The following is a 26,939-nucleotide window of genomic DNA, read 5'->3' as shown; positions in this document are numbered from 1 at the left end:
TTCTCCTCGTGGATTAAGTTACTGTATGCGGCCGCCTTAGGACCTCAGCACTGATCCCTGCTGCTTAGGATTCAGAGAGGACAGTTAGATGGAGGGAGGAGAGTTAGGAAGGCTTTTGTGGGACAGAGAGAGAGAGCAGCAGTAGAGGAGAGCCACACACACACACACACACCAGGATAGATTCATCTCACTAAGGCCTGCTGCCTCCCACCATTCCTCTCCCTCTCCGCTGTCATTATTATTGGCCGCATTATGATCAATTCTTCTCTCTCATTCTTCTGCTCTGATTTGCATTACACCTCTCTCTCCATGTCTGTCTCTGTCTCTCACCCCTCTCTCTCTCCATGTCTGTCTCTGTCTCTCACCCCTCTCTCTCTCTCTCTCCATCTGTCTCTCACCCGTCTCTCTCTCTCTCTCTCCATCTGTCTGTCTCTGTCTCTCACCCGTCTCTCCATCTGTCTGTCTCCGTCTCTCACCCCTCTCTCCGTGTGTCTGTCTCTGTCTCTGACCCCTCTCTCTCTCCCTCCATCTGTCTGTCTCTCACCCGTCTATCTCTCCATCTGTCTGTCTGTCTCTCACCCCTCTCTCTCTCTCCCTCCATCTGTCTGTCTGTCTCTCACCCCTCTCTCTCTCTCTCTCCCTCCATCTGACTGTCTCTGTCTCTCACCCCTCTCTCTCTCTCCCTCCATCTGTCTGTCTCTGTCTCTCACCCCCTCTCTCTCTCTCCCTCCATCTGTCTGTCTCTCAGTGTCTCTCACCCGTCTATCTCTCCATCTCTAATTCGGTGACTGGCGTGGCGCACTGGTGTGATCTTTAGAGAGGCGGGGTGTGAGTGGCACGCTGTAATTGCTGCGCTGGCTTTGCCTCCGGCTAATCTGAACGAGCGTTACCTGGCACATCGCGATGCAGCGTGAAGTGTCCCTCACACACACACACACACACACACACACACACACACACACACACACACAGGGTTTTCTCTCTCTCTCTCTCCCTCAATTCAGTACAGTTCATTACCACAGCAGGAGAAAAACCTGTGTTGCCTGAGCAATTTACAGGACTCTGGAATTATAGGGCCAACTAAATGTGAATAAAATCTGTTTATCAGAAGTGGAATTCAATCCACTGACAAACTCTTAGTTATCCCTCTGTTGGCAGCCGTTTCACACTGCACACGTAGGCTAGATTGAGGTGTTATTGCCGGCGTTAACGGCCGACTAGTAACAATTAACCAGAAATCAATACGCATCAGCGCCATTGGCAACGGTGCAATAAGGAAACATCCAATGGCAAATCGGCAGTGCCATTCTCTACCTATCTGTTTATCTGTTTCCCTGTGTGTGTAAATGAATGTGCGAGGCGGCTCCCACCCAGATGAACAGCTACATGTGCGGCATGTGAACGACCGCTATCGCACGTTCCGCACGCCCGTGCCCCTCTGCCGTCTGCGTCCATCTTTCTGCCATCGCCCATTCATCCCTCCCTCGCTCCTCTTCCGCCATCCCAGTCTCATTATCTTGTTACCGCCGAGGCTTATTGTGCCACTCTCTCTCTCCCCCCCCTGTGCACACAACAACAACAACAACAACAACAACTGTGTATGTTCACACACACACACACACACACACACACACACACACCTCCTCGGCCTGTGTGAGGCTGTACTGCGCAGGCAGGCGTGGGTAGAGAGACCCCTGGGGAGCGGAAGGAGGTACTGCAGAGAACTGAGTGGTGGTCTATTTTGGAGCATTGCAGCAGCAGAGAACAGGGGGGGGGGGGCGGGGGTGGAGGTATTACTAGTTAAGATGCGGCGCATACTTCCCTGTCTTCTGTCCACCGTTGAGCCTCTGGTACCAAACTGAGCCCCAGGCTTTAACCCCGGCCTTCTTGCAGTTATTAACTTTTAGGCCCCAGCTGATAACTTCACACACTTTTCTTCAAGCCCAGAGGTTCCCAAACATTTTCATGTCACGAAAACTCCAAAATAGACACGCATTACTGTAGAACCGCGGACCCCCATGTGATAAGATCCACTCCCTGTAGATCTGACCTGGGCCAGAACCGCTTAGGGCTCGACAATATATTTTGGGCCCTCGGCAATAATCTGGGTTTCTCATGTGGCCTGCCAGGAAAAATACTTGCCCACCCCTGCTTTAGATAAGCATGATGGACTTGTCTGTACTTTCTACTGTAATTTACCTTACCCAGTGTTTATACCAGTTAAGAATAGAGATGCACCGATACCGGTATTGGATATGGGTCGATGCTGACTCAAATCTGGTACCGGATACCATTATTTTAATAAATAACAAATCAGTAAAGTATTTATTGTTACACTTTGTATTACAAAGTTACGAAAGCAATTAAGTCAAGCCTGATTTTGCCCTACACATAAAAGAATGAGTCTCTTTCACACAGTGAGGCCATTTACACCTGGCGCTACCATGCGTTTTCTGTGATCAGATTGCAATCCGATTGTATTTTATCACTTCAGCCTGATTCCATTTACACCTGGCGTTAACATGCATTTTCTGCAATCTGCTTGCAATCAGATTGCAGAAATGGTTGTCCTCTCAATCCGCATAAAGTTGCTGTATCCAGATTGAGAGGACACATTCAGGGCCGTAGCTAGCTATGAGGACGGGGAGGTCCGGACCTCCCCTAATATTTCAGCCTGCCAAAAAAATAAAAATTTTTTTTTTTTTTTTTTGCAGGCCAGGCCAGGCCACTCACTGAACAGCAGGCCAAGCGCCGCCTACTGGTTTACTAGTGGTTTTATTACTTTATTCAGGTTTAAAGTGGGTGCATCTCATTGTAAAATTGGACTTGGCCCAAATTGGGCTTCAAACGGCCCAAATCAGGCTTCAAACGGCCCAAATCTGGCTTTAAACGACCCAAATAGGGCTTCAAACGGCCCAAATCTGGCTTCAAACGGCCCAAATTGGGCTTCAAACGGCCCAAATTGAGCTTCAAACGCTGAATAATGACATCACAACAGTATAATCCTAATGTTGATTTAAAATGATATATTACTCTAAATATGGCTTAAAAAGGGGGGGAAAAAACCTCAATTTTTTTTCGCCTCCCCTTGCTGGACCTCCCCTATTTCGGAACCCTGGCTACGGCCCTGGACACATTGCATTTACACTTGTGTTCAATGTGTACACAATGCATCCCTGACCACCTCCGGAGGTGGTTTGGTCGATCAGATTGCAATCCTTCTTCAATGCGTTTTGGGGGTGTTTACACCTGGCATTTCAAGTGATAAAACACAATCTGATTGCAATCTGATCACATGATAAAATGCATGTTAGCGCCAGGTGTAAACGGCCTCAGTGACAGCTTATTAATTAAACACTGATATCGGATCGGTACTCGGTATGGGCCGATACCCGTATTGTATCGGGACTGAAAAAGTGAACTCATGAAGAAACATTGTGGATATGAGCATCAGGTTCAGACGGCGGTTTGGACTCCTTTCATCTCGCTGTGAGGCTTTCTGAGCACGAGGAGCTGCTGGCTGATCGGGTGTCGACATCTGCCTCCGTCTAGCCGTGAAGGCTGGTGTTCTGGGCTTTGTTCTTGTGTTCTGGGGTTTGTTCTTGTCGTTGGTTCAGATTACGTTCTCACTCCTAACGAACCGCAAAACAGTTCTATCTCTATACCCCCCCCCCCCCCACACACACACACAAAAATCATTTGAATAAGCTGCTCCAAAGATGCTTAGTGTGAACGCGGCCTTGGGACACTGTACCTGCTGAGAGTATTCCCCCTTTTTGTTATGGGAACAGCCCCCCTCTCAGCACCCTGGGGATTCCTAGACCCCACTGCTCTCGCGTAGCTCTCGCTTTTGAACCTACTGTAAATTGCGTGACGATAGTCGCTCGTCACAGACAATAAACCCTTAATTAAGCTCCTGACATTGCCACAGCATGAGACTGCATCAAAGCCCAGAGTGGCCACCAGGGCGCCCACCCCCTAACTCTATAGATAGTGCGGGAGACGTACGCAGCGTGACCGACCGCCAGGTTGATTGAAGTAAAGTGAGGGATAACAAGTTTGCGCAGCTCTGATGAGACGTCTGCGACACGCTGATGAAGTGATGCTAATTGCCAAGTGCCAGTGAGGAGCGCTCAATTAATGCGCGGGGGGGGGGGGGGGTCCAGTGAAATAGAGCAATGCTAGTTGTGTTGAATACTTTGACGTGTTAAAAGTCTGATTCCAAATGAACTGAGGCTCCACTGTGGAGTAATGCCGTGCTGTCCTGTCCTGTCCTGTCCTGTCCTGTCCTGTCCTGTCCTGGGACACAGAAGACGGTGATTTGCTAATTAGCAACTGTTTTGTGTGAAAGGGGAACTGAAAAATGTCTTCCTTGAAATAACCATGAAATGTTTTCTAATGCTGATGATCTCGTGCACTGCTGATATGACATAACAAAGCTTTATTCCTGACACTGAGATGCATTTTGTTTCTGTTCTATTCACATTCACAATGTAATATTGCTGCTGTTAATGATTGCTGGTTCTTGTTTGATTTAATTTCTTCATTACTGCTAATGCATTTCTAAACTGTTATTCACTTTCCGAATAGCTGTCATAAGTTAGCCATTCTCAAAATGTAATCGTGCTATATCTAAATAATTCATAAATATGTTTAACTTGTTAGTGTATTAAAAAACCTATCATTTAAACCCAGGTAACTAGAATGCTGTTAACTTGTCTAACCAACCAAACCAGCCCACAAAAACCTCGAGTTCTTCCCTGTCCGCGACCTAAAGCTGATTTAAAGTACATATATAACCTGCTAAACATTTGCCATGTCCTTTTCCTTCTAACCTCTAACCTTTCACTTCCAGATTTTTTTGTAACCTCTAATTTGTCTTCTCCAAATTTCTTAAAGGGAAACTTTGATAATGAGCGCCTGGCTATTGCTAGACAAAGAATCCCATACCGACTCGGTCGGGTAGTTGACGAGTGGCTACTCGACAAAGGTAATAAAATCCCTTTACCCACTCACTAATGATCCAACCGCCCTAACCCACCGTTAACCACATCTCTGGAGGAGGTGCAGTGCCACATAACAAGGGTGAATGTGATTGGCTCTTTCACAGAACTGTATAAGTCCCGCCCCCCCCCCCCAGTGTAGACAACCCTCACCATGATTGACTGATAAACCATTCCCTTAAATTATTGACCATCCCTTGATTTCTGATAAGTCACCTATAAAACCATACATTGTGTGATTGATACATTGTTTCTGAGCACATGACACATAGCCACATACTGCAACTATCTTTTCCATTCTAGCTCAAACAGTTGAATCTAGTCACTGTGTAGTAATTGGCGTTCATGTAAAAGGAACTGACATTATATAGTTTAAAATGTTAGCGTGATACTGTAGCACTGATAGGCAGACATCAAGGGGACCAAATCCAAAACACCTTAACCTGGGGCTGCATCTCTTCAGAGTATTAACCCTCAATTAACCCCGACATAACCCCCCCCCCTCCCCCAGTAACCTGGACACTTGTAAATAGACTATTATTGATTCCCTCTACTTCCTTCCTGTGTCTTTTGTTGGCTGAATGTGAATTTGCATTAATTATGACTATTTAATCATTCATGAAACCGTCTAAAGAAAAAAACGATCACTTTACTACTGGATTCATAGAGGAATTAGAAAGCTCACTGAAAGTCATTAAAAGTTAAAGGGGACTGTTACAGTGTTTGTTCAGTGATGTCACAGTGCGGGCGCTGCGTTTAACCCCTCATCCAGGAGGACTTTCCCAATGTGCTCCGATCAAAGTGATGACTCTTTAACCCTTTGAGTGCCAAACGTCCCGACCTCTTTGTCTGTGTCTTTGTGCCGTGTGTTTGTGCTGCTGAAGGTGGTTGATTCTTCCTAAAAAGAAAAGAAAAGGAAAGAAAGAGTAATTTCTTATGCATTTCTGTGCATATTGTGAATTCTGGCAAAGGTTTGCAAATGAGGGAGCACTAACTAGAGTTCACAGCATTTGATAGGGAATAATTAACTAGTTTGGATATAAATATACATATCATATCCACATTATATAAATGGACGTTTTGGTGAAATATCTAATATGAGACTTTATTGTAAGGTCTGCATTTGATTTTCTGTTTGCATAAGAAATGTATCGAGATGGTTATGAATCAAGAAGAGTTCGCATGCATTAGCCCGATTAGCTTTAGGCGTTCCTTTTGAAATGTTATTGAAATGACGAATACAAGGATGAATTTCAAAAGACGCCAATTTGTCACCAAAGAGCTAAATGAAGTATTCATGTGACAGACGAACAAGATCAACAGAACGCTGGCATATTTATTTCATGGAAACAATCAGTGCATTCATCTCCAGATCCTATAAACTGACATTTGTGCCCTCCTCCAGCGCATAGCGAAAGCACTCCAGCTGAGAATAGTTAAGACACAAATCAGAATCAAAAAGGCTTGGGAGATGAAAGTTTAATGAAAGATTTGATCAATCAATAACAAATTACTTACCCACTTATGAAATGATTTATGCGTGCTATGAAACTCTAAAGAGAATAAGCTTGAAATCAAATGCATTATTCTCTTTCTTCTATAGTTTGAAATGACTCCGCCTCCAATCATTTAGAGAACAACAGGGAGCTAGAAAGAACAAACAAACTCTTAATGCCAAGCATACAAATGTGCCAGTATAGTGGCTTTGATCAGCGTGCATATTCATAACAATATGCAAGGGTCCTTATTAATGTCATAAGAAAGGGATTCACTACTAAATTATTATACACATGTCATAAGGACTTAGGAGGCAAAGCGGTTTTGGAACGGATGCGGGTTGTCTAAGACATGCTGTGAATTGGATTGCGGAGGTTTGTCATTCTTAAAAAGAAAAGGAGTTTGGGAAACACCGGTCTAAGGTCCTAGTCCAGGTAGATGATCACTTTATATGCAGAAGGAAGGAGAATGAGGGAGCAGGAGCAAGTAGCGGACACTTCTGGGCTCAAAGGGTTAAAGGTTGTTTGTTGCTTTGATATGGAAACAGCTAGAGCTTCAAGATAAGAAACCTATAAGCAGAATCTAACCACCTAACAGCAAATCAAACGTCACCCACACTAACCGCTGAGGGCTTCTCTCGTGACACCCCCCACCCCACCTCCCACCCGGCCGTAAAGTGTACCCAAGCTGTTCCACGATCATGGCAGAAGACGACAAATTCAGGAAGCCCTCAGTTCTAACCCTGTTATAAATTATTTTTTAACATTTGAAAACAATTGGACTTGGATGTACATTTTTTGAAGAACTTGGACAGGTTGCGATGATCGTTCAAAAAAAGCCAAAACGAAAATAAATAAATAGCTAACTAAGTTCTAACCCCTTTCTAAAAGAGAGAAAAAACTGATCCTTTTCTTCCCCCGTGTCTCCTCTTCCCTGTAATGCAAAACTCAGAGGGTTAAAACAAAACAAATAACTGAACACCAAATTCAAAAAAATGTTGCCTGCTCTTGATCATTTGGAATGTGCCAACCAAAAACTACTCGAATGCCTCTTTGAGCATAAGAAATAAAATAAAGGTCCCTTTAACATTTATTGTTTTCACTACCAAGGAACTGGAATGTCTTCATGTCTAAAAGTTTTCAATATGACTGTGCTCATTGCCATTTCCTATGCAGGATGAATGGTTATGCAGGATGAATGGTGTCTTGTGTCCTATGCAGGATGAATGGTGTCTTCTTGTGTCCTATGCAGGATGAATGGTGTCTTCCTGTGTCCTATGCAGGATGAATGGTGTCTTCTTGTGTCCTATGCAGGATGAATGGTGTCTTCTTGTGTCCTATGCAGGATGAATGGTGTCTTGTGTCCTATGCAGGATGAATGGTGTCTTCTTGTGTCCTATGCAGGATGAATGGTGTCTTCTTGTGTCCTATGCAGGATGAATGGTGTCTTCTTGTGTCCTATGCAGGATGAATGGTGTCTTCTTGTGTCCTATGCAGGATGAATGGTGTCTTCTTGTGTCCTATGCAGGATGAATGGTGTCTTCTTGTGTCCTATGCAGGATGAATGGTGTCTTCTTGTGTCCTATGCAGGATGAATGGTGTCTTCCTGTGTCCTATGCAGGATGAATGGTGTCTTCTTGTGTCCTATGCAGGATGAATGGTGTCTTCCTGTGTCCTATGCAGGATGAATGGTGTCTTCTTGTGTCCTATGCAGGATGAATGGTGTCTTCTTGTGTCCTATGCAGGATGAATGGTGTCTTCTTGTGTCCTATGCAGGATGAATGGTTATGCAGGGTGAATGGTGTCTTCTTGTGTCCTATGCAGGATGAATGGTTATGCAGGGTGAATGGTGTCTTCTTGTGTCCTATGCAGGATGAATGGTGTCTTCTTGTGGTGTATGAGAGTTGCAGATATGCGAGGTATACAGCCTGGATCATTCCTCATCATCTTGTCCGGTCGGTGATGGCCCAGGCTGTATTACCTACTGTAGGTGATTCGGTCTCCAAACTGCAAAGCCTCAGAGGGTCTTCAGATGTTTCGGAGCTCTTCATCAGAGCAAACAAACCCCTCAGCCCCGTGGGTCTCCTCTCCCCATTCCTGCAATGTTCTCGTCAATTCTCTCAAACTCGAGCATGGCTAATCGACAGCTCCCTGCTTTCAGATCCCATTCGCACGATAAACAAAGCCGCGGCTTAAGATTCAGACCGGACTAATGCGCCAATGTTTTCGCGTGGATTTCAGCGGACAGGAACAAAGGGAGAACACTAATCGCCTCACAATCACTCGCAAACCAGCGTTTTGGTCACACACGACAATGCAGCATCCTAGGAGAGAGCGCTGTGCTGTGGCATGGTGCGGTGAAGCCTCTCCCTGACACGGTTTGAGGCAGATCAGAGTAAGCATCTCTGGCCCTCTCTGGGCCTTCCTGACTAAATCCAAAATGGCAGCCATTATAGGGACCCAATGGAGGGGAAAAATTAGAGTCCCAAAAGTTTTCAACAGCTCAGTCTGAGCCAAAACTTGCTCAGATGTGTCCTCCTTTCCCTCGCGGCTCTCTCTCTCTCTCCCGCTGTGACGAGTCTGTCATTCCCGATTCCCCTCGTCTGTTTATACGCCCATCGCTCGCCGGCGTTCCCTCCGCCAGGCTTCGGCCGAGCCTTGGCAAGCGTGTCCCTTCTGGTGGCCTCTTTCTTTAGGAACGGGCGAGAGAATGAGACGCCGCTTTTCCTGATCTCACCAGGGAGCAGCACTAAGAAAACAGATTACAACCAACCAGCGAGAATCAATTTCCCTTAGTCTTTCCTTTTAATTGACGAGCAAGTCGCACAATAAAGCCAGAGAATGGGAGCTTTGCCTCTAAGCCTTGGCGAGGAAGTCCATCCCTCCGGAGCCGGTGAAGACCATGACGACCGCTCTGCGAATGTAGCTACACGAGACCAGGGACGAGCGAGAGGAGAGGGGGATGCAAGGACACCGCAGCCTCTGCGGCCTAAAAGCTAGCTTCAGAAAATTCGGTGTAATGGTCAGTGTTTAATGGTGTGATTTGAGTTCCCCCATCCCCTAATCGAAAGCAATCGAGTCCTCCCACTTGGTGCGGGGCCAGGGCCCAACTCAACCTTCCCGGGCCGGGCGCCGGTCCAGCCGTGCCAAGCGTGATCCCAGCTGCATTTCAGAGATGCTCCGTCTCACATTGGGCTGCCATGAACACAGAGCAGATCTATCGGGAGTTTGTCTTTCAGCCCCCCTGGACGGGCTTTGGTATCCCCGCTCTCTTACGGTCTTGTTTTCCCATCTTGATCTCTTTGCTTTATTACGGCCATATTTTTGTTTTGGTGCCAAGTAGGAGGAAGGCCGCATGCATTTTTAACGTGCTAACTCGTCAGTAGAGAAGTTACCCGCGAGACACTGGCTCTCTAGCTCCAGAATGATGAGATGCTGTGCTGTGTTATTTCATGGTCCCCTACCATGAAATGGCCTAAAACAGCGGCGTCACAGCTGGAGTGAATAAAAAGAGAGAAGGGTGAGATTGTCCCCAGCTAACCGCTATGCTATCTCTCTCCCAGCCTCTCCGGTCTCCACCCAGATATACGATCAGAGATGGAGCCATATATCCAGTTCAAGCCAGTCTTATGCACCGTCTCTAGAGTCCTGTCAAATTCACCAGCACAATCTCTGTCCTCCCTGCTGCCACCGAGGCCCCCAGGGGTCCACACTTGCTAACACGAGGCTTTCAGTCCCACTTCATTTGGCCCCTCTTCTCCGTTGTCAAACACAATTAATTCATAGTCTTCTCGCCAAACCAGCCCAACTTCCGAGGAGTAAAAAAAGCAAAAGACTCTTAATTACCAAAGCGAGCCTTGCAGTGAGGAGATAACTCGGCCACACTTCATAATCAACTTTGTCAGCGCACCCCGCCCCCTGGTTTCCCCCCACCCTCCTGGTTTCCCCCTGTTCTCTGTACTCTTTCTCCCTCCTCATTATCCTCATGACCCGTAAAGACTTTTTGTGCACGACAACGGTCCATTTTCCGTCAGTCGCGTCGTAAAGCCACGACGTGTTGGCCGAGGCGAATCGCTCCCACTCTGCACACCCGACTACTGAAAGCCATTCAAGATGGAGGCTTCTGGCAAACATATGGCACTCCCCCCTCTCTCTAAGATAAGAGAGTAGTGGATGAGGGAGGTGTAATGACACCTCTCTCTATAGCTGCAATCCCATGCCAATCCCCTCCACCTTACGTTTAGCTCATCCCGGACTTTACCCCCACCCACCGGCCCCTACAATCATGTCCCCCCCCCCCGGGGTTAGCCGCTTGCAGCGGAGGGGAGGGGGGCTAAGCCGTTCGAGAGCCCTCCACCTCCGTCTCTACTCTTGGAGTTGTGGCAGACTCCAACAGGCAATCTGTGCATTAGCCAGCCGAGCGTGGCCCAAGCCCGGCCCACTCCCCGGCTAATTACTGGCCACAGCTCGGCTGAGACCAGCTCGGCTGAGACCAGCTCCTTCTCTCTTGGTTAGAAAATAAAATAAAATCAAGGAGGCAAGAGTGGAGGAAACAAATTGCTCCATGCTCTCGTTGCTGTAATTGAATATCGAGTACTTGTACGTTTTGGAGCATTTTTTTTAAGGCAGCGTTTTGGTTTTGCTGAAAGTAGTAATCTGTGAATTTTCTCTTTTTTTTTTTTTTTTTTGCGATGCCAAATTATCTACTATCGACTTTTACTGAAGTCTATTTTCACTCCAATTCAGTAATTTGTACTTAAGTTAAAAAAATTCAGTAACAGCAACAGCACTTCAACTTGAGTAGGACCTTTTCTGTGTCAATGAGTCCACTTCCTCCAAATAAACAATTTTTTCTGGTCAATTTCGAGAGAGAGAGAGAAAAGATGCAGTAATGATGCAGTGATCCATACAGCAGGCAGCCACGATGCCAGGCTAAGACAGGTAGATATGAAGGAACCCTGTCATTACCCTGAGGTATGCCATAGGATTAGTTCACTGTACTAGAACATGCAGGTGGGAAGCTCAGGCTGTGTGACTCACTGGACGTTCGGTTAGCACTTGTCTACGCCTGTGTTTCTTTCTTTTGTCTCACTATCTTCCCCCCCCCCCCCCGCCCCTTCCCCCCCCCGCCCATCCTGCTATTCCCCTTGCTGACTCCCACCTCCATTTTTACTCACTCGTCTTTCACTTTCTCTCGCTTTCTCCTCTCTGTTTTTATCGAGCCTGTCATCTTCTCCGCGCGTCGCTCGCTCTCCGTGCCCTCTCCCTGTCTCTCTGACATGCCATCCTCACGCCGGCTCTCTCTCTCTCTCTCCGTCCTGCTCGTCTGTCATCCTCGCTCGCTGCTGTCATCTCACATGTCCCCATTCTCTCAGTCCGGGTCCAACCCCTCCTTTAGAGCTGTTCTCTCTCTCTCTCTCTCTCTATCTCTCTCTCTCTCTCTCTCTCTCTCTCTCTCTCTCTCTCTCTCTCTCTCTCTCTCTCTCTCTCTAACACACCGAATAGATGATCCAGTAGCTGACCTAACGCACCGAATAGATGATCCAGTAGCTGACCTAACACACCGAAGCCACCGTCCTCTCTAATTCATCCAACCCAGAATAGTGGACAGATTGTTATGACGCCGGCGTCGCTTTGTCTGCAGTAGTTTGTAGCGGACATTATTCCAGGGTTGTCTTAACTACTGAGCAGCGACGCCGAGAACTTAATTTTCTGAAATCAACAACTAATAAATTAAATTAACCCAATTAAAACACGATTAACCAGATTAAAAGACAATTAAACCGGTTACAATTCCATCTTCTGTAATCTGTATCTCCAACGCGGAGACACCACTGAGGGCCGGGGTCGAAAAAGATAAGGCGTGGGTAAGATGTGCAGCAGGAAGGGGGTCCATATCTCCCTTCGTACGCAGAGCTATCGATTGGCTTGTCATCTCCAAGGTGGGGGCATTGGGGGCATCTCTGCAATGTAAATGAAAGAATCAGCCAATCTCCCCCAAGCTGCATAAGATGCTCTCACGTGCAGGTGTCATTACCACTTCCCCTTGGCAAGGAAATCGAAGGCGAATGGCTTTTCGCCCACTAGCCTATCAGCCGCTAAGCCCCCGCCCCCTGGGTGATTCAACCGAAGGCGGGAGGGATTGCGTAGCGTAATGCCTTGAGAAAGTGTCGCAGCCGCCTTCTTTTGCCCAGAAGCCCTACTTAAGCAGCGAGGAGCGCTCAGCTTTCTAGCCAATCTACAGTATGTTTTCCTAGGCTGTAGGACAGGATCAGAGATGTTCCAACTGCCATGGCACCTCTGAGGCACTCCTTCTTGTCTGGCAAGTCTTTGAAATGGGCAGAATGAGAGCTATGAACCTCACCGAGCCCCATTGCTGGGAACTTGGCCCCGGGATTCACATAACTACATACTTCCTGTATGTTAGACTCTCTGCTTCAGCTCTCTCCTCTCGCCTTCATATCGCTTTCACTCTGTGAGCTTTCAGCGTGTCATCACTTCATTAGCCACGGTTATTTTTATTCTCCATTGTTCTGACAGAGTGGCGGGGCACTGCGCGCTTCTTAGCCTACGTTCCACAGTCCCTTATAGATGTCATGAGAACATACATGCACGTAAATGCCATCGGAACTGACAGTAATAAGGGGGAGATGAAGCAAGGACCAATAGCACTGCTGTGATCTACAGAGGGAAAACAAGACCCAGAGAAGGATTTCCTCTCACTGATGCCTCTGAGGAAAAAGGCATGGAGGGGTAGGCAGTGGATAGATTAGCAGCGGGTAGGTAGGCCGATATTTATGTAGGGGTACTCAGGCTGGTAGGTAGGTATTTAGCTACAGGTAGGTAGGTAGGTAAGTAACTACAAGGGAGATATTTAGGTCGGCTACTCAGGTTGGTAGGTACTTAGCTACAGGTAGGTAGGTAGGTAACTACTAGGGAGATATTTAGGTTGGCTACTCAGGTGGGTAGGTATTTAGCTATAGGTAGGTAGGTAACTACAAGGGAGATATTTAGGTTGGATACTACTCAGGTTGGTAGGTATTTAGCTACAGGTAGGTAGGTAGGTAGGTAACTACTAGGGAGATATTTAGGTCGGCTACTCAGGTTGGTAGGTATTTAGTTAAAGATAGGTAGGTAACTACTAGGTAGATATTTAGGTCAGCTACTCAGGCTGGTGGGTATACTGTAGGTATTTAGCTGTAGGTAGGTAACTACTAGGTAGATATTTTGGTCGGCTTCTCAGGCTGGTAGGTAGGTATTTAGCTACAGGTAGGTAGTTAAGTAGGTAGATATTTAGGTAGGTAGGTAACTAGGTAGATATTTAGGTACATAGATATTTAGTTAGGTAGGTTAGTCTGTTGGTAGGTAAGATGAATGTAAATCTAGATAGTGAACACACTTAGTTACTAGTTAGTTAGTTGGTTGGTTAGTTAGTTATGCTAGTTAATTGTGCTACCAGGTTATATGCAGTGACTTGGAAAGAGAGAGAGGCAGCTCCAGTGTCAGCTCAGGCTACACTGCAGTGCCTCATTGCGGAAGCATGACCATCACCGTCTCTGCACCGCAGTTAATTAAGGCGCGGTGTTTGGTGGTGAATGGCTGCTATAATGAGTGGCTGGCCAGCCGGCTGTCACCCCTCCACCCCTCACCACCACAACCCCCCACGCTCCCTCGCCTGGCCCCTCCCCCCCCCCCAGCCTCTGCCCATTAAGAGCCTATCACCTTAAGGGCCCCGGGGAGAGAGGCGAGGCCACAGCCACCCAATCCCACCAAATTGGTCCAATAGACCCTCATCAATGTGCTGTGCTGTCTACCCTGCACATACACACAGGCTATCAAAATACACACACACACACACACACAAGCACAGGGGGGAGAGCCATATGTAAATAAATACACACTGCTTGAAAAGGCCACCTATCACACACACATAAAGGTCACACATTTTATAAATTATTAGACACACGCACGCACACGCACACACTCCACACCGTGCCATAGCCATCTCTGTTACATTAAGCTCTCTGATTGCTTGTCATGCAGAGCCCCCTTCTTCGTCTCCTTATACCCTTCCGCCACTCCGCCCCCTTTCTTCACCCGCAGCTGAAATTGGCTGTAAAGCCACACGTCAGTTTTGATTTGACCCCGAAACAATAACTTCATCAGGCCCAGTTAGACTCTCATCCTGGCCAGACAGCTAGAAAAACAAACGGTGATTTCCCCCCATCTAGTCTAGAGGGCACCTTTCTCTGTCTCCTCTCCTCGCTCTGTCTCTCTCAGACGGGACGGCTTGTCTCGCTGCACTTCTTTGCGCCGTGCGAGAGGAAGGGCATCTTCGCCAAGCTAGCCGTAGTAGCAAAGCAACGCGCGGATTAAATAGGTCGACCCTACGGATGCTTGGACACTTTAAGAAATATGTCACGACGACATGCTGATGCATATGCAGTGACTTACAAATCCCTCCCCACTCTGCATCATAATCATAATCCGCTTGTCAATATGGCTTACTTATGACTGTGTCACTGGCGCAGAGTATAACCCTGACACCGATACACTTAACTCCTCTGGAGTAAGATGTCCTGTCTGAATAGATCATCTCCTGACTTGGAATGGCTGCCCGCACACAAGGGAGAATCGCAAAGCATTTGTAGAGGAACCTGAGCCCGCTCAGCCAAGAGGACGGATAGCGCTCAGGAATATAGATGATGTGCGTCCTCGCCTCCTCTGCACTCCGCGACCCCTCTGCCGGGGAGTGGGGGGGGGGGGGGGGGGGGGGGGGATGGGGCGACTGGGGCCGCTCGCCTGAAACAGGAGACCCTCTGGGCTGACATGTGTGGGTGTGCGTGTCCTCTCGCCAAGGGCACCGGAGCAATGATACAGTACATTAACGGGCCCGTGTGGTGGTGGGATGAGAGCGTGTAGCGCCAGTCAAGTTTGTGTGCGTTTCTGAGTGTGTACTTGTGTGTAAAGTTTACCCTTGTGTGTATGTACACATGCATGTTTATTCTCCTCTATTTTCCTCGCTGATGTCTGCAATTCGACAGTCCCCCCCCCCCCTCCCACGCCCCGCCCCCGATTCTCTCTATTCATCGCGGTATCGCTTCCCACAGAAAAAACATGCTTAGCGCTGAGATAATAGAGTGAGGCTGAGCTATTATGTCAACAGTGCATATGCCAGACATTAAGTCTCATCATTATGAAGTGAAGGGCCGGGATCCGGGGTCCCTCGTGGGCCCCTGGTAAGCCTAATGATCTGATAATGGCATGACACGTGTAATGGCCCGTCTCAACGGGGCGGGCTTTTTCTCCTGGCACACGTGTAGGAAACTTACAAATACACACGCTCACACGTACACACACACATGCCAGCAAACGTTACCGGTAACCGCGCACGTACTGTACGCACACCAACGCATCCACGCGCGTAACACGGGGGCTCACTTCACATGTGTGTGGACATTAATAAACATTATTTGGCTGATAGTCACACCCACGTGGGTGTTACACATATGTCGACACCGGCGCGCCCACGCAGACCCAGAGTAAATCATTATTACAGTGATGAAGTACCCTCTCAGCTGACTTAATTGAAAACAAATGGGACCCGGGCCTGTCCCCAGTGTCTCCCGCGCTGACGGGTATAGAAAAGGCTGTCCTCTTTGGCTTGCAAGCCCACCGAGAAAACAATGGGAAAAAAAAAAAAAAAAAAAAAAACGAGAATGCAAAAGGCATTCGCAGGATCGTATGTCTTCATTACGCGCACACTCGCTCAAACCGGTGTCAGTAATTGCCATGTTCATGAGGTGCAGGTGGGCGCACGTAATGCACTAATGCATTCACTCACACTCTCCGTCTCGCTCTCCGATCATTGCCGAGCAGCCACGTACGTGATATGCAAACGTGTGCGCGCACGCCTTCGTAAATACACACACGTGCAAAAAACGCACCCGTGCAAACGCACACACACACGCAAACGCACACACGCTCGCGTCTGGTCTCCCATTTCAGAGGTCCGTAGAGTCCGTCTTGCTCTTTCGGACGCCCACATTAGTGTAGTATCTCTTTCACACACAAACACACTCCGGCCGTCCTTACTCCGATTGATTAATCCATAAAAAGCCTCTTTGGCTTCTCCTGCCCTTCCCCTCAAGTAATTACCTCATCAAGTCTGCTTTTAACCCACTTCCACTTCCAACAACATCCCGTAATCATGCTATTCCCGCCCTCCCGCCTCCCCACAAGGCCCATGACAAGGGTCGGAGTTCATCCCCCAACGTATATTCACTCCGATTGGCTCGGTGAGGGGGGAGAACCAGGATGCAACTTTTGGGTTCGGGCAAAAGCACACAAAAAACCCCCACTGAAGTGACATCAGCCGGAGAAAATACAAGGAGAAAAACTACACCTGTCAAACCCCCTCACCCCCCCCCCCCCCCTTCAGTAACACATTAGTATTGCACCCTGGGTAAATGACCCCCCCCCCCCCTTCAGTAACACATTAGTATTGCACCCTGGGTAAACGGTCGACCCGGTCCTCTCCCGTCATCCATCCGTCCGTCCATCCAGTATGCTAATGAGCACAGCGGGGGACAACCCCTGCTGAATTAAACATGTCCTCCCAAAGAGGATGTGATTTTCCAGTCGGGGGAGAGAGATTCTTTTTCCCTGGCAGAGGCACTTTATCACTGTGCCACTCCGGTGCATTGGAGGTCATTGACACAGTCCCCGCGTTGTTCTAATATATTCCATCTCGGGGCAAATGAGATGCATTTCTCTGTGCGCCCGCAGTCTCGGGGTCAACCCACCGCTGGCCCTGCAATCTATTTGACTGCCAGATTCGGGCCGGCTCTCTGAGAGACTGCCGCGCGCCCCGGCCCCCATAATGGCTGCCCCTGCCCCGTAATGGCTGCCCCGGCAGCAAACCAGGGTCCAATCTGCCTAAAGTGTTACCTGAGGAAATCCCATGTGATTGAAACAGCCCCCCCCCCCCCCCCCCCCCCCCCCCCTATCTCCCCTGTTTCATGTGTGTGTATTGCTTTGTGTGTGTGATGGGCAAGCCTGCCCAGAGACCATGACTGATATGTGTTATGTGCCCTCTCTCTCTCTCTCTCTCTCTCTCTCTCTGTTTCCATGCTCCTTCCCTTTTTTCTCTTCTCTTCTCTTCTCTTCTCTTCTCCGCTCCCCTCTCTCCTCCTCCTCGTCCTCCTCAGGTCGACAGCTGACAATCTTCAACAGCCAGGCGTTCATCAAAATCGGCGGCGGTGGGGAGAAGGGGCGGCACTTCCAGGGCCAGATCTCGGGCCTGTACTACAACGGGCTGCAGGTGCTCAAACTGGCAGCAGAGGGCGACCCCAACGTTCAGGCCCAGGGCAACCTGCGTCTGGTGGGCGACGTGCCCTCAGTGCTGACCACAGACACCACCTCCACCACCCCGCTGGCTGACATGTCCACCACTATCATGGAGACCACCACCACCATGGCCACCACCACCACCCGCAAGCAGCGCTCGCCCACCATGAGAGACAGTGTCACACAGGTGAGGGGTTCAGAGCTTTAACGCTAGAGACAGTGTCACACAGGTGAGCGGCTCAGAGCTTTAACACTAGAGACAGTGTCACACAGGTGAGGGGTTCAGAGCTTTAACGCTAGAGACAGTGTCACACAGGTGAGGGGTTCAGAGCTTTAACACTAGAGACAGTGTCACACAGGTGAGGGGTTCAGAGCTTTAACACTAGAGACAGTGTCACACAGGTGAGCAGCTCAGAGCTTTAACACTAGAGACAGTGTCACACAGGTGAGCGGCTCAGAGCTTTAACACTAGAGACAGTGTCACACAGGTGAGGGGTTCAGAGCTTTAACACTAGAGACAGTGTCACACAGGTGAGGGGTTCAGAGCTTTAACACTAGAGACAGAGTCACACAGGTGAGGGGTTCAGAGCTTTAACACTAGAGACAGAGTCACACAGGTGAGAGGTTCAGAGCTTTAACACTAGAGACAGTGTCACACAGGTGAGGGGTTCAGAGCTTTAACACTAGAGACAGTGTCACACAGGTGAGGGGTTCAGAGCTTTAACACTAGAGACAGTGTCACACAGGTGAGGGGTTCAGAGCTTTAACACTAGAGACAGTGTCACACAGGTGAGGGGTTCAGAGCTTTAACACTAGAGACAGAGTCACACAGGTGAGGGGTTCAGAGCTTTAACACTAGAGACAGTGTCACACAGGTGAGGGGTTCAGAGCTTTAACACTAGAGACAGTGTCACACAGGTGAGGGGTTCAGAGCTTTAACACTAGAGACAGTGTCACACAGGTGAGCAGCTCAGAGCTTTAACATTAGCCTGGTGACGGGATTGTCCCCAGTCCCCCCCCCCCCTCTTCCGTTTCTCACCCAAATGTACTCAGCCAATTCCCCCTGCTGTACCGGCCACTGCTCCACCCCCTCTGCTGATCTGGGGAGAGTTGTAGACTAGAACATGCTTCCTCCGATACATGTGCAGTTGGCAGCCGTTTATTTTCACTTGACAGCCAGGAGTTGCAGGATGTAGCGTGAGGGAGGATCATGCTCATAATAAATAAATAAATAAAAAATGTATACAATATGTTTTTTCAATGGATTCTGGATTCTGGTCAATAATATACTAAAAGTCTAGGGAAATTGACTTCTGGAAAGGGGTCATTTTCAAGATGGCTGCCAGGAGTCACACTTTCCTATATTCCTATGCTACCAGAATCCACTGAAAAAGAAGCTTTTGTATTCATTTATTAGATTTTTTGCAGGGAAGGGGGAGTTACAGTATGTGGTTATTTTTCATATGTTGGACCTGTCTAATACTGTGGGTGAAGATCAGGAGAAGATGTGGCGTTTGAGTTATTGAGTCTTGGACATGATGTGGTGCAATGCGTTTGAATGTAACCTCAGATGTGATGAAACGTTGCCAGCGACTCTTTTCCTTATAAAAACGTCAAAGGCCTGGAAACAATATCTGACAGATTAAACGGCATGGCCAAGTAGCCAGGCAACCCTCTCCAGACAAGTGGCATTTCAAAAGAAACCATGTGTCAGCCGCAAGGTCGGACACCGAGCTTTTCTGCAAGACGCTCATTAGCGAGATAACTGCCTTATATGGCGGCTAGTCCTATTACTCCAATCAAGACTCCAATGTTGATTTCCTCTAAGAAGATATGGCTGACTAACACCCCAGACGTGTAGCATGCCGGAAATTACAACACATTCAGATGTATCAACAAAGGCCGGCGGAGGAGAATAACATCGTGAAGATTCCGCGACGTCAACAACCATAGCAGCACTCACGGTGCTGTAAACATGCATTCATGAGCCTCCCGCATGTGAAAAGCGGTAATTTACGGCCCGATCATTATCCATAAATTATGTTGTGAAGGCGCCCACCCGCCGTAAGCAGCAATTAGCGTCCACAATAGGGAAGCACCACTGCCTGCATACTGCATACTGGAACATGGCAAAGGCCGGTTGGCCAGGCCCACTCTTCCCATAATAAGCCATAATTGCAGGCCCCATGGTTCCGGAGGGAAATATGCTCGACCCAGTTCACACCCTCTACAGGCTATTAATTTCCTAGAAGCTATGTGTGTTATGCAAAAAAAACACCTTGCTGTATGCATTTCTATCAAAAGTGTTCACGGTCCTCAAGCAGCAAGCAGCACATCTGCAGGGGGCTTGTCTTTTCTAAAGTCGCTTTTATGTTTACTCAGGATCTACAGCGTTTCAGCAATTTCGATGACATTTCAATTGTTTGAACTAATATATAAGGCGGAGTTCAAAGTGTCCTTCTTTTCAAAGCTGTCCATGAACACACAACACAACACAACACAACACAACACAACACAACAGACCATGTTGCAGCTGGCAACCAAGAAGCCAGGTGCCAATTAACAGCGCGTTCGCTCTCACTCGGCTTTTTGAAACGCGTTCAATAGCGCTGCTCCTGTCCACAGAAAGCTTACCTGAGATCAGTCGCCGAGCCACTCGCGGCGGTCCCTGACAGCCATGTTTAGACTCGCGGTGGTCCCTGACAGCCATGTTTAGACTTGCGGTGGTCCCTGACAGCCATATTTAGACTCGCGGTGGTCCCTGACAGCCATGTTTAGACTCGTGGTGGTCCCTGACAGCCATGTTTAGACTCGCGGTGGTCCCTGACAGCCATGTTTAGACTCGCGGTGGTCCCTGACAGCCATGTTTAGACTCGCGGTGGTCTCTGACAGCCATGTTTAGACTCACGGTGGTCCCTGACAGCCATGTTTAGACTCACGGTGGTCCCTGACAGCCATGTTTAGACTTACATGCATGTGTATGTGGGGGGGGGGGGGGGGGGTGATGGGAATAGAAAGAGTGCAGGGCAATTCAAGCCAATTCATATTGCAAACACCAATGAAGTTCAGAGATTTCTTCTTACATTAATAAAAACCTGGACCCGCGGACACTACCCTGTGTAGTGTAGAGGGAGACCCGGGTTCAATTCCCGGTAGCGGTACTTCCGGCTTGGTCAGACGTTCCTACAGACACAATTGGCCGTGTCCGCGGGAAATGGGAAGCCTGTGGGGTATGAGTCCTGGACGATGCAGTCACTACAATTAGGCACAATGGGAGAGATTTGGGACCTTCAGAGATGGGTCAAAGCTCCAGTCCAGACAGCGTTTGTCTCCAGTGGCCCCGTGCAGCCGACATGGCTGTTGCTGGGACCGCGCGATAGTCTCTGGTTTAGTGTTTCCGCGTCTCCTCGGTAAACACGAGATCAATGGAATCTGACTCTGAGATGTCACATGTAGCCGTCCGCCGTGTTCAATATCATATCTCTGGACGCCAGCCTGCTCGGCAGGAAGCGCGCTTCCGCGTACAGCGTACGATAACAAGCTCTTACAGCAGTGATCTATGATGCGGAATTGACAGCCGCGGACGTGCGGCGCTTGATAAATGATCTAGAAGCACTCTAGGACGCCAAAGGACTCCAGATAACGCCTTGCTCTGCTGTCGCTACAAGCCGTAATGTGCACTGCACTCGCTGGCTGACATTTACGCCCGGCGCAAAGTCATAAAAACAGCCCACTTCCCACCTTTAGAGTGCTTTCCATTGCCAAGAAGCCATTTCTCTGCTAGTGTACACACATTTTAACAGCCTTTCCTTTATTATGATGTACCTAGCTCAACACACTGTATAGTCACAATAACTCCAAATAGCATTTCAGGATATGAGCTGGAGAATGACTAGGCCAATGAGTCACTCATCCAGATACTTTAATGATCAGAGCGGCCATATTCAGCCCCGCACACAAAAACACACTGATGCATTATTGGGGGCGTAATAGCCGGCTAACGCAGCCCTGCTCCTCCATTCAAACGCTGCTATCCACTTATTTTTCTGCTATTTTGTTCTTATTTGCTGGCTGGTGTTCAAGGCCTGGCGAGCTCATCTGCATCCCCTTGATGAATGCGGGAGCAACATTGGCCAAGAGCGAGAAACAGACACGGAGACGGAGACGTGGCAACGAGAGGAGGGAAATAACAATAACTGTTATTTTTTTACACGGAAGAAGTGTCGCTGCCGTCGCAGTCGAGTCAAATTAGTCGCGAGACAGCAAACACATGAATGTATTAAGAGTGCAGTCGTTTGTTGAACTGATGATGATAATTGCAACATTTTTAGTCTCTCAAGACAGACGCGTTGGCTCCCGCAATTTACAAATGCTCCCGCATACCCATGAGACATATACACGTATGTGCATATATGTTAGGGTTAGGGTACAGTATATCTACCACATATATCTACATGCATATTATGTTTTCCACATATATACACCCATATAATTGGGATATATGTTGCATATAAGTACATATACAGTATGTTTGCCATGTATGGTCATATATGAAATTGGAAGTTTCATATATGGTGTATATGTTTGCACTATATAATTGCACATGTACATATATGCATATGTATTATATGGACATATATGACAATTAACTATATGTTTATATGTAATGATACTACATTCATTAATTCATATTCATTTACCTTTTGATTACTTTGCTTTCAGAATTGGTATCAAGTCAAGTTTGATAATTCTGCGGTAGTAATTTTAATTGAAACTATAACTACAAGCAACACCCAAACACTAAAAACTATCTGTAAAGACTATACAGTGAAGTAGGAGACATCTTGTGTCCAGCAGGAAAACTTTTGAGATGGAATATATTTGCATATTCATAGACTCTGGAATGTGTAATGAGGGAGAAGAAGAAGTGGATGTCATTTTAAGGATTTTAACAAGATAAGTTAACTTTTTTGTGGGGGGAAACATATCAGACACAAATTATTATTCATAGTATCTTATATACATCTAAAAACATGACTTTAGGGGGTCTTTAATTACAGTTGCGGAAGAAATGCAGCAATTAGATTATAGATGACTGCAGATGAATTTGTTTGATGCAGAAAAGGCATTTTGATTTGGAGTTATCAGCTCACACTACCAGATTAACATGAAAGATTACAATTTTATACTGGCAATCAATGATCTGCAGCAAACTACACTTTGAAATTAACCCCCAAACTCTACATTAATTATATTAGTCACGGTCACCCTACGAAAAATTGGTGTCTGATTTCTCTCTCTCTCTCACTCTCCCTCATACACACACACACACACACACACACACACACTTCTGCACGCATGCATATACAGTCCTTTGGGTAGTTAATAATCCATCCTATGGAGCCAGTGGTGTAATTTTGTGCTAGAGCAAACATAGTAATAGCATTATAAATACCGTGCTAGGCGAGGCTAACGGGAAGCTCGGGCGCTTTAATGAACATCCCCAGCGCCCGGCGAGATGCGGCGGATTCGGAGACGGGCCAGGGCGGCCGGCGGAAAGCAACGAGTGCGGAAACGCCAATTTCAATTTCTCAAAAAGCTCGGAGCGATTCACAGCTTTGATCATAGACAGTGGAATCATGCGCTTTGATGCTTAGAATAAAAGAGATACCTTTTGATGTGCAGGTGGGGGTCTGGTTCTCTTATCACTTACACCCCCCAGCCTATAGTATGCCCAATTTGGGTGTCGGTGGTACCGGCAACATAAAGCTAAGATCACATGACTAAGTCAAGGCCACTGCTTTTGTCTGGATGAATGGAAATAAGGGATGCACGATATTGGATTTTTGTTTTTTTGCAGATATCCAATATGCCGATATTTTCAAACTCTTTTGGCCACTTGCCAATACCGAAATACTGTATGTGCGCATTTCCCCCTACCTAATTTCAGAGAACATCAAGTCTCTCCTGTAACTGGACGGACAAACCCGTTTTTATTTGTCACACGACAACCCAACACACGCATGTGGCCACACACACACACACTCATGCTGACGGTGGCCGGTGAAATATAGTCTCTGCATTTATCCCATCCAGGCTTGTCCTTCCTCCGGTGGGCAGGCCAGGAGCAGTGGGCAGCTTTCTTGTGTAAAGCGCCCGGAGACCAACTTCGGTTGTAGTCGTCACTGGTCAGATGACGATCTTCTGCATGTTTTTAGTGGGGGTCCATACCGATGTTGTATGGAGGATTCCCCGGGGAGCACGGGGAGAACATGCAAACTCCACACAGAAAGGTCCTTTTGACAAGATAGCCCACCTGGGCAGTGGACACCGAGGATATGGGGGTTGGGGGCACACCCTCGACGCCCACAGCGTCCCAGGCGGTAATTGAACCTGGGACCTTCTGTAATGGAATTAACGCATTATTATGCCTATTCTTATTGTGATGGCCCACTGGCCGAAATGTACACATTCACTGGGCAAAATAAGAAACCCACTTCTTATGTAAAACATGCCATATTTATGTACGACAAGCATTTAGTTGAGCATCGAGCATCGAGCATTTGGGTATAATCAAAGTCCTAACCGGCAGAAATGTTCAATGCCAATATTTTGTTTTAAAGCCAGTATCATTGTGCATCCCTATAATGTTTCATCCACTAAACTATATGGCAAACACTTGTGTAGAAGGCTGGAGGGTGTGCCGTTGGGGTTCGCCAGTGGTCACTAATTTACATTCACGATAACTCCAGGAGGCTGAATCTGTCATTTCAGATCCAGCCAGAAAGACCCTGGATTATTTAAACACACTCTCTCCGCCTCGGGCCAGTTATTGACGTAGGCACCTTCTTAATTTAAAAGATGTGGCCATAACCCGGCTACACGGAAAGCCTCTCACTTTAAGAGCACTCATTTTAAAGAATTCATTACATGCTGTTTCACACTGAGCTGGGGGAGAGCGAGGTTCACACTGAGTTGGGGAGAGCGAGGTGGCTGATTGCGCGGACGGAATTGAAATGTAAGAGCATGTCTGATGGAGATGTTGTTGCCGGGGAAACGGAGGCAAGATCATTAGGCCCATTTGACACAACCAGGTGATGCACGCCCGGATAAAAAAAAATCTTTCTTTTTACAAATTTTTATTTTAAGATTTTGTCCCCTGTTTTCTCCCCCTTTACACTTTACTGTTAGGGTGTCCCGCTCAATGCTCCACCCCCTCTGCCGATGTGGGGAGAGTTGTGGACTAGCACATGCTTCCTCCGATACATGTGCAGTCACCAGCCGCTTCTATTCAGCTGACCGCGAGGGGTTTCACTGGCAGGACGTAGCGCGTGGGAGGATCACGCTTTCCCCCCCAGTTCCCCTCCCCCCGAACAGGCGCTCCGACCGACCCGAGGAGGCGCTAGTGCAGCGGCCAGGACTCATACCCTTAATCCGTCTTCCCACCCGTAGACACGGCCAATTGTGCCTGTAAGGACGCCCGACCAAGCTGGAGGCAACACGGGTAGGCAGGGAATCTACTGCTGCACTAGCCAGACGCCCGACTCACACGCACACAGACACACACACACAGACACACACACACAGACACACACAAATGCACACGATTCACACAACAGTGAGGGACAAACTCCCGGCTACTCGGTTGGAACCACCTTGTCAGATTTAATCAGATTTAATCTGCAGAACCCGGTACTGTACTCAGGTTTGTTTATTTATATAGCCCTAATTCACAAGTATCTCTCGGAGGACTTTACAGAGAATGTGTCTAGCTAGATCTAACGAAACACAATCAATGAACAAAATTGAACAGACTTATATAAGAAAAGAAACAACAAAGAAAACACAAGGAAGGCAGAGCAGATTTGAGCAAGACAGAAAAATCTAACTATTCTACAGCCTGACCGACACCCCAACCTTGACCGTAAATGCACACAAGACAAAACTCCCAATAAAAAAGCTTGGAGGGGGTCGCACTGCACTAACAGACTGGCTTCATATCTGCTGTCCCTTCTGTTATGAGCCTGAAATGTCTTCATTGACAGTCAGCCCCTCCTCCCTCTCTCTCTGTTTATAGATGTCTTTCTCTCTCTCTCTCTCTGTGTTGTCTATCGATGTCTCTCTCTCTGTGTTGTCTATAGATGTCTCTCTCTCTCTGTGTTGTCTATAGATGTCTCTCTCTCTCTCTCTCTGCTGTCTATATATGTCTCTCTCTGTGTTGTCTATAGATGTCTCTCTCTCTCTCTCTCTGCTGTCTATAGATGTCTCTCTCTCTCTGTGTGTTGTCTATAGATGTCTCTCTCTGTGCTGTCTATAGATGTCTGTCTCTCTCTGTGTGTTGTCTATAGATGTCTCTCTCTGTGCTGTCTATAGATCTCTCTCTCTCTCTGTGTTGTCTATAGATGTGTAACTAAGCTCTTAAACATTTTCTTCTCTCAAGCCTTTGACAAGGTTCTATCCGCATGTGTGTGTGTGTGTGTGTGTGTGTGTCCACATCCAGTGGAGAATCAACTGTACACAAATAATGGCTAAATATATAACAACCGGCCTTGAAAAAGAGATTTCTGAAAGTTAATAGTCTGATAAGGATGATTTGATGTTATTCCTCCAGCTTGAAAGCTGATACAAATCAAATGTGACTTGAGTGTCTCCCCCCCCCCTTCCCGTGTCTTTCTCTTCCAGAACACGGATGACCTGTTGGTAGCGTCAGCTGAATGTCCTAGCGATGACGAAGACTTGGAGGAGTGTGAGCCTGGAAATGGTGAGTCCACTCAGGGGGTTCTGTGTCCACGTTACGTTGTGTCCACTCAGGGGGTTCTGTGTCCACGTTACTCGAGACTCCGAAACGCCTCAAATCGAGCCCCGACCTCGAGCGCTCTCCCTTACCCTGCTTTCAATTGACGCTTTGTGACAGCCACCACCCTCCGTATGCAGCTCTGATTGGCCAGACGTACACCCTCGGACCCCATCTTATTGGTTGTCGAAGCAGTTTGACGCGGTCCGTCAAACGGCGAGCTGAGTGTCGTGGCGGGGCTGATATCTGGCATTCGGCCAGCTGTTGCGCCAGTCTCGCTGCCCCCATCCTAACGAG

General features: G+C 47.7%; 1 protein-coding gene across 1 annotated transcript in view; it reads left to right on the top strand.

Annotated features, from left to right (window-relative positions):
• The window catches only part of nrxn2b (neurexin 2b), a gene marked incomplete at both ends in the record, with an annotated part of 582,739 nt that overhangs the window by 540,736 nt on the left and 15,064 nt on the right, over window positions 1-26,939 (top strand). Inside the window, 3 exons of the mRNA XM_083639787.1 lie at window positions 4,900-4,990; window positions 17,710-18,035; window positions 26,531-26,609. Coding sequence (XP_083495913.1) covers window positions 4,900-4,990; window positions 17,710-18,035; window positions 26,531-26,609 — 496 coding nt within the window. The remainder of the gene's footprint in view (window positions 1-4,899; window positions 4,991-17,709; window positions 18,036-26,530; window positions 26,610-26,939) is intronic.

The sequence above is a fragment of the Poromitra crassiceps genome (genome assembly GCF_964638095.1).
Source record: "Poromitra crassiceps genome assembly, chromosome: 7".
Taxonomy (NCBI): Eukaryota; Metazoa; Chordata; class Actinopteri; order Beryciformes; family Melamphaidae; genus Poromitra; species Poromitra crassiceps.
The sequence above is the reverse complement of the archived record's forward strand: the minus strand, read 5'-3'. Positions and strand labels throughout refer to the sequence as shown.